The sequence below is a fragment of the Lutra lutra genome, chromosome 1 (genome assembly GCF_902655055.1).
Source record: "Lutra lutra chromosome 1, mLutLut1.2, whole genome shotgun sequence".
In the NCBI taxonomy this organism is placed as follows: Eukaryota; Metazoa; Chordata; class Mammalia; order Carnivora; family Mustelidae; genus Lutra; species Lutra lutra.
This window is the reverse complement of record NC_062278.1, coordinates 83,775,102-83,787,931: the sequence shown is the minus strand read 5'-3', so window position 1 is coordinate 83,787,931 and position 12,830 is coordinate 83,775,102. Positions and strand designations below refer to the sequence as shown.

At 38.8% G+C, this 12,830-nt stretch overlaps 1 protein-coding gene across 8 annotated transcripts in view; it reads left to right on the top strand.

The window, feature by feature from the left end:
* Nucleotides 1-12,830, top strand: part of VEPH1 (ventricular zone expressed PH domain containing 1) — a 254,978-nt gene that overhangs the window by 41,308 nt on the left and 200,840 nt on the right. For all 8 annotated transcript variants that reach the window (XR_007127157.1, XM_047728863.1, XM_047728862.1 and 5 more), the window contains exon 4: nucleotides 3,899-4,073. Coding sequence is in view for 7 of the 8 variants with exons in the window: in XM_047728863.1 (XP_047584819.1) it covers nucleotides 3,899-4,073 (175 nt within the window). In the remaining variant the exon portion in view is untranslated. The remainder of the gene's footprint in view (nucleotides 1-3,898; nucleotides 4,074-12,830) is intronic.

Sequence of the window (12,830 nt, the reverse complement as noted above, 5' to 3'; positions counted from 1 at the left end):
AAGCTCAGAGTAGATAAAGTAACCCTGGGTACAAAGTTCTTTGTTGGAAAGCTCTGAGAAGAATTGTGTGATTGTGTTCCACTCTCAGAACCAGGGCTTTGATTAGCCATGACAGGGATAAAGACGTGTCATCTCCAAATTAAACTAGCAAAAATCTATGCATGATGAAAAGACTGGCTGTCTGTAGGGGCAACCTAAAAATTGTATAGGTGAGACTGAGGGGTTTGGAGAATATCCAAATGCTATAATTGAGGTAACTTAAGTACTACCTCAAGGGAGCAGGGCTAGAATAAAATTATAAAAAGAAATAGAACAAATCAATTGGCCTTGCTAAACAACACCACTTCCTAAACATACTGTGAAGAATATGTCAACAAAAAGGAGGATGCTCAGTGGGGGGTCATTATTATGGCACAGTTAGCACATTACCCAGTACTGTTTTGTGTGTGTGTTTGGAGGCAGTGGGTAGAGACTGAATCTGATGGATAGGAAAGTTCCAGTCAGTCACTAGAGATGGGGATTTGGTTATGGGGTAGGATTGTTATTTGAGTCGGGTTTCACCGTGGCAGGATGACATAACCCTCAGGATCTCTCTCTGCTCTTATCTGATTTTGTGCCCATCAGTGAGCATTCTGGTTAGTAATCTCGTTCCTGATATCCTGATAATGTGAAAGAGTCTGACCTAGGAAAGACCCTCACTGTAGACGAGTAAACTTGCATGCCTGATTATGCACTGGGCTTTTGGAAATCCCTTGGTGTGAGTTAGCATCAGTGGATCCAAACAATTCTGTCTGGCCTGACTAAACACACACTCAGACTTCTAAAGCTGAAAGGCAGGGAGCAGCCAGCCTCCCAGGGAGGCCTCACAGCTCATCACATCAGTACTGGCCCAGTCCAATCAGGCCCAATTAAATTCACCAGGAGAGGAAATACTCAAAATAAAGTCAAAGCCTGGTATCAGAGAAGTCTGGCTGTAAGCCATGGTCCCAATAGTTAGACGCTGTGAGGAACTCTAAGAAGGGTAGGACAGAAACCTAGTGAGTGGAATGGCTACAGAAGCACAGGGTTTGTTACAAATGGATAGGGTCCGAACTTGCAAGATGGCTGACTTAACTGTGGGATATCAGGTTAGGTTTTTGAATACTGACTTTCTCTGCTCAGGAGTCAAATTGACCCTTGAATCTGGAAAATGTGTGGAACTACAGAAATGGATTAAGGCTTTATAGGTCTGTTTTTGTTTCTAGGGATGAGGAGGGGAAAAATGCTTAAGCACAAAAGAGTTAATTGACTCACTTAGAAAAATTGGGGGCAAATATTGGCCTCAACACAGCCTAATGCATAGGGCACAAATGATGCCACCAGGACCTATTGTCTCTCAACATGTCTCTCAGATGCATATTGCCTTGTATCTCATACAGAGTCTCTCCTACTGAGGTCACAATCTGGCAGTAGTTACTCTTGGTCTTTCATGCTCAACACTTTGGATTGAGTAGAAGAGAGAATCTCTTTCACAGAGCCCTTTAATGACTCCTTAACTGTAATTGGGTAACTTTCCCATTCTTGAACGTATCATTTGGACAAACGAAATGAGATCCTCTGCTTGGTCAATGCCTGAGTTATTTGATGACTCCTGAAACCAAAGGTGCAAATGCCCCCATTAGAAAGAAGTATCATGGCTGAATGGATAAAGAAGATGTGGTACACACACACACACACACACACACACACACACACACACAATGGAATACTATGCAGCCATCAAAAATGAAATCTTACTGTTTGCACTGATGTGGATGGAACTAGAGGGTATTATGCTTAGCGAAGTAAGTCAGTCAGAAAAAGACAATTATCATATGATCTCACTGATAGGAGGAATTTGAGAAACAAGACAGAGGATCATAGGGGAAGGGAGGGAAAAATGAAACAAGATGAAACCAGAGAGGGAGACAAACCATAAGAGACTCTTAATCTCAGGAAACAAACTGAGGGTTGCTGGGGTTGTGGCACGGAGGGATAGGGTGGCTGGGTTATGGACATTGGGGAGGGTATGTGCTATGGTGAGTGCTGTGAATTGTGTAGGACTGATGAATCACAGACCTGTACCCCTGGGGCAATTAATACATTATGTGTTAATCAAAAAAAAAAAAAGTATCATGGCATCTTGGCCATAGAAGTAGGAATTGGCTAACAGATGTGTAACAACTCACCTGCCCAATCAGCTAGTCCAGAAAATGGATGACATTGGAGGTTCAGACCCATACTCAGCCATTGCTAGCAGCAATATGAACAAGAGACGTGGGAGCAAATGGGCCCCCCACCTCCGTGCCCCCCTTTCTGTCACATTATGTTCCTGATGACAGCTTTCACAATAGATTTACATTTTCTTCATTGGTTACTCAGTTTCTCAGATGTTTATTGAACACCTGCCCCAAACCCAGAATTGTGGGTGGTATTGGAGTAATTCACAGCTGGAAAGATATAAGCACTTTTCACATGAATGGTTACAGAAAAATAACTGCCTTTTATTTCTAATATAATAATATGAAGTCAAACATAGTGTGCAGTGTGCTTCCTTTGCCTAATAGGCTAAAGGATGGGGTTGATGGTCAGAATAGTTGATGGCAGTGAAGACAAATTCTTTAAAATATATATATATATATTTATTTAATTATCAGAGAGAGAGAGCACAAGCAGAAGTAGTGGCAGGCAGAGGGAGAAGCAGGCTCCCCACTGAACAAGGAGCCTGACACAGGACTCAGTTCCGGGACCCTGAGATCATGACCTGAGCTGAAGGCAGGCACTCAACCCACTGAGCCACCCAGGCATCCCTAACCATTCATTTTTAAGGAAATAATTTATATTTTTAACTATTCCCTAATCAGGTGATTAAATGTTGATGGCACTATTTTATATATAAGGATATTGATGGCCAATCACAAAGTAAATCAAAAAGAGAATTATTTTAGGAGTCAACATTTCTTTAGTTTTTAGTCTTATGTTCATTGACTTTTTTCTTCTGAATCTCACTGGCTGAGTTTTTAAGATACAGTCAGAAGGCACCATGTTCAACATTCCTTAGGTTGTTAAATATAAATCTGAGGAGTGGGACGCCTGGGTGGCTCAGTTGGTTAAGCGGCTGCCTTCAGCTCAGGTCATGATCCCAGCGTCCTGGGATTGAGTCCCACATCGGGCTCCTTGCTCAGCGGGGAGCCTGCTTCTCCCTCTGCCTCTACCTACCACTCTGTCTGCCTGTGCTCATGCTCGCTCCCTCTCTCTCTCTCTCTTTCTAACAAATAAATAAATAAAATCTTTAAAAAAAAAATAAATCTGAGGAGTTACTTTTGTCATCAATGATTCCTGATCACCTTAAGGATCAATTCCAAATTCCTTGTCATGGAATGCCAGATCTTTCTAAATCATGCCCCTTTCACTTCTCCTGTCCCTGTGCTCACTTCCCTACCCCAGCCTTCCCACAGGTACCCCACTCCCACTATGCAAAACTATTCACAGTTCCAGTGGTGCCTGCTCTCTGTCACCTCTTCTGTCCACCCCTTTCCTTGACATCATGGAGCCATCTCCTCTTCATCCACCATTTCCAACTAAGACATCACTCCCTCCAGAAAGCTTTTTGACATCCTCCAGGACTGGGTTCTGTATTTCTCCTTTGTTCCCTCAGCATCCTTCACTTGACTGTCCGTGCCCTCATCAGCCTATTTACTACCTGTTTGCCTCCAAGTCTCCCCAGCAAGGGCAAGAATCCCCAGAGGCCCCTATATAATGAAAACAGGGTGGGGCCCATGTTTTCACAGCTGCATTTTGGAGATTAGCTCAATAAATATTTTTTGGATGAATAAATAATGAACGACTTATTATTTGTTGCTTTCTTATGTTTCCTCAGAATTACAACCGGCCCCCTGTGATGGCATTAGCCATTCCCATCGCAGTGAAATTCCTCCACAGAAGCAACAAGGAACTATGCAGGAATATGTCCAACTACCTGTCCCTGGCTGCGATCACCAAGGCAGATCTCCTGGCTAATCACACAGACGTTATAGTTAAGAGCATACTCCAAGGTATGATACAATGACTGGGCTTGGGGATGTTTTTTAGGAGTGGTTTTAAAGTATTTTCATGAACCATTTTAATGATTTGTGGAAAGGGGGCCCTAGAATATTAAGAGGTATGTTCGATTCTCTGCTTTGCCACTAGTTGGCTGGTGAACAGGGGTGAGGTTTCTTGGGCTAGGGAGATGAATTATTTGAACTCATAGAGCTGTAAGCTCTCTCTCTTCCAACTCTGCATCTGTCAGTTTGGAGAATGGTTTTTGCCATGCTTCTGGTCACCTTGTCTAGCTACCAATTGTGGAGAACCTACCTGTCTGCACTGCGTGGAATGTGTCCCATTATTCTCAGTGGGAGGTGGAAAACCACTTCTGCCTTTGGTTTCCAAAAGCAAGGAATGTTAGATAAAACACAGAAGAGAATATGTGAAGACTTCTTAAACGTGAACAAGATTTGGGAATAATTTGTAATTGTGTTAGTTAAATTCTACTGTAAAAAATTCAAACCAGGACATCTCTGTTAATTGTTTCGCATTTGCATGAAAGAGAGCAAGTTAGTCCAATCAAAATATTCTCTTTGTCTTACTGTTTTTTTTTTCCCCCCCTTTGGCTTCAGATCTATCAGAAACCATGTTTTTTTTCTTTTAATATTTTTTTATTTGGGGTCAGAGAACAGTATATGGTATTATGTGATATATGCCCAATGTCTCTAGTTCTCATTAACAAAAATGTATGAGGTCCATGAGTATTCTGGCCCACATTTTACTGCCACATACCCTAGGTGCTCAAGTTGAATGTCAACTCTCCCAGACCAAGTATTTCTTAGAGTCTCCAAGGGTGTCCCACAAATGCTCCCTTTCTGGGTATCCAGACTAGTCCACAAACCCCATGCTGTTATCGTCTCCATGCTTCCTGGCACAGCTTATGGTGGTGTCCACTTCCATAACCCAAAGCCCAGCAAACTCTACGGCTGCTACCCCTGAAGCTTCAGGATCCACCAGTCCTCAATAGACTAATTTCATGTGGCAGCCTGAGGCAGGATGGGGAAAGGGGAGGGGACATCTGTCTTTTTCCTTGGTGTTACACTTTGGTAACTTTGGGGTTGCTTAGCTCTCAATACCAACTTGTTCCAAAGTTTGCAGTAAAATGTATCCTTCTGTTCTAAAATGTTCTCTCTCTTTCATGGGCTCACCTATCCAGATAAGAGTCAGGCTAGCAACAAATCAGTCACCCATTTCTCAAAATGACTATGGCCCACCAAGGACTAAGGTTTTTTTCATTGTATCAGACATTCCCACATAAGAGTTCTTAGCACTGGCCTCTCCAGAACATCTGACCTGCCCCCCACACTGTGGTCTACTGGATGCCTAGATATGGCTGAACCCCAGCCATGACAATGGAAATTCATCACTCTACCTGTGTTCCCCTCTAAATATCTGTCATTGATATTACTAGTCAGTATGATTCATTTCCCATTTTCTTTGGCTACAGGATTGAAATGCTAATTAAATTTTTAATCATGATACTAAATTTTCTAAAATTCCAGAAAAGCAGTTACACTTTTTTCACCATCTTGGCTACGTATTTGGAACAGATTTTACATGAATTACAAACACGTATATACACCACACATTTTAAAACCTTGATAGTTAGACTTGTAACTAACAGATTTATTGGGAAAAAAACCCACAAAAATGAATTGTTTCTTTGCAGCTGCCAACAACTTACTCATGTATTTGTTTCTTTTTTCTTTTTTTGAAATGCACTTTCAATGACCAAGAAATCTTTTGAAACACAAAATGCACTTTCTGAATTCACTGCAAGCATTTGAAATAAACAGATGATTTGGTTTATTTGATCTGGCACTATAAAAATTATCCTAAAAGAAATGACAATTTGACTAAAAGAAGTTGTGACTACATATTTTAGGGCTTAGATTTTTAAGACTAATGTGTCTGTAAAACTCTGCAATGGTTCACATGAGGCCATCAAACTTAGACCGGCAAAGTAGAGGGGATCTTACTCTCTCTCAGTAAATTTTCTGCTCTGCAAATCTGTCATATATTCCCTGAAATTAGCTTTAGAAGCCATTATTAGGATTTTTTTTTTTACCTATAGTTTTCTCCCCTTTAGGTCTTCCTCCTTAACTTATATTACTTTAATCTGCATTCTCCCATTTTTCTATTTCTATAGAAAATGCTAAAGTGTTGCAATTTCTTGATTTGATCTATTTTTTTTTACAAGACTAGAATTTAAAAATTATAGAATCTTATGCTGGGACATTAAACATGGTTTAACTGAAGTACCCAAGCAATACTTAAATCCCCACCAAATGGTCATCTTCTCAATGATAACAATAATTATAATAACAATTATAACTACAATGGCTAAAATTTATTTCATGCTTTTATTATGTCAAATATTGTATTAAGCACTTTATATGGATTATAGGATTATATCATTTAATCCCCAGAAGAATTGCCCAACAAAAGTCCTATTATTATCCCATGTTACCAATTAATAGTATTTTAAGTAATAGAAACCCCAGGTAAAAATAACTTGATGATGATGACAATGATGGTGATAATGAAGATGAGGAAGAAAAGAAAAAAGGGGGGGTAGAGGGGAAGAAGAAAAGGAATGAAGGGGAAAGAGGAGGGGAAGGAAGAACTTATCAAAATACAAGACTGATAAGTGCATAAGTGTATCAGACTTTCCACATGACTTGGTTCAGTGCTCAATGGTAGTCCCAAAAGTCATTACTCAGCTCTGCTTCCTTTGGATTGGATTTTCATTATCTATGTTATGGCCCTCTGCAGCTTCCAACTCACATCATCATGAATACCAATTAAGCAAAAGAAACTCCATATTCAGTCTCATCTCTGTTTGACCTGACATGTGTCACATGCCCATTTCTGAGGCAATCCATCATTATTGTCAGGGAATACAGTATTTCAGGTGACCAGGCTTGGGTAATGAACCACCGTCAAAGCAGGAAATGGGGGGCAACTGCAGTACCACATGAATGGGGTGCAGATCACCCCGGACCAAATCCAGGGCTGTTGCCAGCAATGGCTAAAATGAATGTTGGGTACCAACAAACAGTTTTATGTATTTACTTTTCTCCTTTTATACTTTCTTTGCTAGAGAGTCAACCCACTACTTTGGCATAACGAGACATTACTGGATAATGATTCTTCCAACTCAGTGTATCTGCAGTTCTTCCCAGTTCTTCTTGGCATCCGTAAATTTTATGAATAGGACCACTATATGAATAGAACCACTCTCCCTTCATTTTAAAACACTAATGAAAAAGTAGATCAGATGGGGCCAGGCAAGACTTGTGGTATGCCAGTGGTGACTGTTCCCTATGCTTGGTTGATATTACTCCTCTGGTTTTATTTTTCATTTGTTTTATACTGGTCTATCTCTGATTCAAAATGAAATGCCTCCTTTATGCTTGTAAGTCAATCATGGGGGGCTGTCAAATGAGCTTATATATCTCTCCTTGAAGGCAAATATTTCAATAATTCCAAGCCAATTTTTACTACTTTTCATTATTAGTAATTATATATAAGTGATAATATTGACTTTTACATTAAATGTAAATAGAAATTGATTTTATTTAAATTGCTTAGACTCCATTTGTCTGTTTTATATTCTCCAATTCTCCCAGTGAGAAAGAAACTGTGAAAGGTCCTTCCATTTGGAGAAAAGATCAAAGGCATGAGCAATATTGCCTTGGTGCATACTTGAGAGCTAAGGGGTTAGAAAACCTGAATATGCCTATAACAAGTAAGACAATTATATCAGCATTTTTAAATCATCCCCAATTTTATAGATTAGAACAAACATGTAAATAATAATTACAGGCTTGACTAAACTTTTTCAGATAATTAAAAAACATTCTCCAACTAATTTTGTGAGGCTAGTATACAGGTGATATCAAAACAAGAACAAAACTACATAAGAAAGGAAAATCAGGCCCATCTTAATTATGAACGTAGATGCATAAATCACAAATCAAAGTGACTCCAGCAATGCTCAAGGAAGATAAGAGTTTACATTTCTGAGTGCTTTCTGTGTACCATTTTCTGGTCTTTTAAGTCAGGTAATTCTCCCAATAACTTATGAGGGAAGAACTATTGTTATCCTCATTTTATAAAATTCATAAATGATTCAGTTGCGTTTATCCTAGGAATGCCAGCATGTCTTAATATTCAAAATGTAATTCCCCCCAGTAACAGACTAACAGGTCAAAAAGTCATCTGATCAGTAAGAGCAGCCCATAAATCCAGTACCCATGCATGGAAAAAAAGTTTTTTGATGGGGTGCCTGGGTGGTGCAGTCAGTTAAGCATCTGCCTTTGGCTCAGGTCATGATCCTGGGGCCCTGGGATCAAGCCCACCTGGGGCTTCCTACTCAGTGGGAAGTTCTGCTTCTTCCTCTCTCTCTGCCTCTCTCCCTGCTTATGTGCACATGTTCTGTCTCTCTCTCAAATAAATAAAATCTTTAAAAAGAAAAGAGCTTTTTGAAAACTAGGAATTTTGAAGAACTTCCAGAAACTGATTAAGGGGATATTATGTATGTAAATATGTATGTCTATAATAGTATATATAAGTAAGAGAATTATACACATACACACACACACACACACACACTTATATACCTATATGCATAGGTATATCCACTTCTTTTGTAAAATTCAAAGTCTGTTCATGACAAAAAAAAGAAATGTCTCCACAAACTAGCAATAGAAGAGGAGCATGCTTAATCTAATAAAGTATAATCTACAAAAACCTACAACTAGAACCATACTTAATGGGAAATATTAAATTCTTCCCCTTGAATTAAAAAATAAGACAAGGATATCACTTAGGTAATATATTTGTTTTCCACTTAAATAATATCAGAAGCAATTTAATATTTTGTGGCATCACCACCTTTTCAGAGTGGGAGTCATTTTTCAGTATTCCTGAGTAATTCTCCAGGATTGTTCTTTGCCATGTAGATGCATTGTAAAACCTGCCCAGTGTCGGCATATAAAAGCAGGACCAGTGCTTAATGCAACATAATTTAGCGTGTGTTTTACCCAGAAAGCTGGCAGTTTTATTGGAGAGCCTGAAAGTGAGGGTATCTCTAACTGTAAGGGATTATTTGAGGACTTACAGGGAAACCCTTTCCAAATTTTGATCTGGAACTCTGTGATGCAATGCACATCACTCCTATCAAAACTAAAAGTCTCTTCCCCTGCGTTTCTGAATCAGTGGTCATAATAAGGAAACATGCCTCTCCGTCAGTATGCCTTTTATATGGTCCTCTGGCACAGATCACAAGATGACCTCAAATGATTGGAAACTTAAGTAGAAAGTCTTTGGAAACAAAATGTAATATTGTCTCAGCAAGAGTCCAAATTCCCTCTGACTTACTGGCAAAAGTCTAGAAGAGACCATCTAGTTAATTATGATAAATTCGCCTCATTTCTTTCTCTATGTGAGACAAAATTCAAACCACTGATGGGTGAGCTGTCTCAGAAAATAGAGATAGAAAATTAACCTCTCCTTTATTATGGTAGTAATAATATGTACCACATAGGGTGAGGTGAGGGTTAAGTGGATAAAGCTGTTATGCTTTGCACAATGCTGGGCACCTAGTTCATCAATGGTTATGAAGTTTCTTATCATCATCATTATCATAATCAATATCATTGTCATTGTCATCCCAAATTGAGCATCCACCATGTACCAGGTCCATATTACAATATTAAAGGCAGAACCAAATTCATCTGTGGAGTTTTATACTCCCTGGGAACATACATAGCCATTAAAAATTCATGATACGAGGGGCACCTGGGTGGCTCAGTGGGTTAAGCCTCTGCCTTCAGCTCAGGTCATGATCTCAGGGTCCTGGGATCGAGCCCCGCATCGGGCTCTCTGCTCAGCAGTGAGCCTGATTCCTCCTCTCTCTGCCTGCCTCTCTGCCTACTTGTGATCTCTCTCTCTCTCTCTGTCAAAAAAAAAAAAAATTCATGATACGATTATTCTTAAGGAACAAAGTTTTAAGTTCACCGTATTGCAGGTTGTTAAGAATTTATTAATCCAATTTCTAGAAAACAGACTACGAAGCAATCTTATTAAGAATATTCAAACTGAATAATAATACACATAGGGAAATATTAAAAATAATGCTCTAAAAAGCCAACCCAAATGTGGATCAAGAAAGACACATCTTGAAACCGAAGAGGACCTCTTCTGAATTGTTAACGAAGTCTGGGATAGTTGCACTCTGGAGTTTGCACCTTCTTGACTCCACCAGCAGATGTTGCTGTGAAGTAAAAGAAGGCCTGCACAGAGAGGAGCATCCCGGGGCAGACCGGCTGAGAATGGACTTACCCACAATATAAGAGAATCTTTATATTCGCTTATTCGTTATTTTTGCATGCTTGCTCCTTTTTTCTTTAATGCACTGGGCACAATTTGGAAAAACTTCTTTTTTAAAGACAATTTTTATTTCAAATATTATTTTATGGTTCAGAAAGTACACTTAGATGTATTATCAGTTTTTGTCATTTTCACAAAATCCTTCAGCAAGGGAAGGCAAGTCCTGTTATCCCTAATTTCTTGGCTAATGTGAGACCCATAAAGATTAGTTGGCAGGCCCAGCTTCTTCTATTTGGTAGGTGTTTGTGTTCTAGGAATCGAATGGTGAATTTCTGAGCCTAAGACCAGCACACTTTCTTCCACAGTCTGGATTTATAACTGAATGCAAGCATCAGTAATCTCAGTTTTCCAGTTCATTAAATCTATGAATATAGATGTGAATGTTTATAATTACTTTGACCAAGATTTTTAACTTTTTGAGTGCTATTAAGTGGCTAGAAGAGAGTTCTGGAAACATTTGGCCTTAATAAATTTCTCAAAGAAGAGCTTCCTAATATAAAATTTAATAAAAAAAATAAAAATCAATGATGATTTCTTCTGTTTGAAAATATAATTGTTCAAGTGAAGTTAACTAAATAATTGTAAATACCAAACTTTAAATTCTATAATATATACTTAGGAGTAAAATGTTCTGAATATATTTTAAAGGAATTAACATTTCACTAAAAGCCAATTTACATTGTAATAGACAAGGAAAATATATTAACTCTATTTTGTTCATATATTTATATATACCTCTGCAAAAATATTGCTCTGTTGACATACAGATGTACATACTAGAGTAACAAAGTGACAAACTGTCACAATTTGCCAAGAACTGAAGGGTTTTCTGGGACACAGGACCCTCAGTGCTAAAGCTGGGACAATAGCAGGCAAGCCAGAACAGCTGGTCACTTTAGCACACACATACCTAATATTTTGTATTGTATATCTATAATGCATTTTTTCCTCCTAATAACCTTCATCTTACACAATTATTTTATAATGCCAAGATATAGTGATGCCCTTAATAACCATTCTGGTGAATAAAACTCTTAGCCAATGTGACTAAACCAGAATACAAATTTTTTTTAAGAAAATTTATCTTCAGTTTTACACATTTCTTACTTCTTCCTTTTGCTCACACTATGTATTCTGAAACTCAATAAATCGTATTAGAAAAAAAAAAAAAAAAGCCAGAGAACCAACTTCCAGAGAATTTGGGAAATACACTTTCTGAGTGTAGTCTACGAATGTTTTGAGGAAATAAAGTGTGCATGGTCTTTTCGATTTTTTTTTTAAAAAATTGTCCTCTTGGATCAGATCAGGTGGTCAAACAGCAGTGGATTTAAAATGACAGAAGTATGGTTTTCTTCATGTTAGAGAAGTGCAGGAACAGGCAGCCCAGGACTGGCAACATCTTCACAACACGGGAGAGCCAAGCTTCTTCTGTATTGCTGCACCGAATTTCGTGATCTCCGGTGGTTGCTGAAACTCCAGCCATCACAACCATATTCCAGTCAAGTGGAAGGGAAAGGGAATCATGTTCAGTATTTCAACATCAGCCAGCAATTAGTCATCTGGCCACACACAGCTGCAACTGATGCTGGAAAATCTAGACTTTGCTCTGAGTGGGCATAACAACCACTGAAACCAGAATTCTCTTCCTTTGGAAAAGAGGGAAAATAGGTATGAGGAAACAATCAGAAGTCCCTTGAAACACTTATCTGGATTTACTGCTGTAGCAGATGAAATTTCTACTTTAGTAACCCAAGAATTACTTTTCTTTGACTGGCTTCTTCTTTACCCTAAATGAGTAATTCCCATAGAAAAATTAAAAAGGCCCTTATGTTTAACTCTGTCAGCTTATGAGTTTGCATGTATTTTGGCCTGCATCATATTGGATCTTTTGAACAAATCTAATTTGTGCTGAGATGGAGAAATTGAAATCATGCCTAACTCTCAGCTTACATTGGGTCCAGTGTTTCACCTTCCACTTAAGCATTCAGGTCATAGAGATAAAGGCTAAACAAGGACTTACCTATGGCCCTTCAAGGACAACCTTGAATCATGTAATCTCCATGGGCCTGTGACTGGCCTATGACCTCATAACTGTGAACATTCTTTTTAGAGATCAATCATCCTGATTTTGTGTACCTCACAAATGGGATCGAGCTCTACTGATGTCATGAACATCCTCAAAGATTTCTAGATTCATGACATTTTATTGCTAAAGGCACTGAGAGACCAAGTTGCTTCTTTTACTGAGAAGACTCAGGGGAGTTAAGTAACTTGTCTAAGGATACTCAACTAGCTAGTTATAAAATGTGGTTTGATAACTGCTCCTGGCC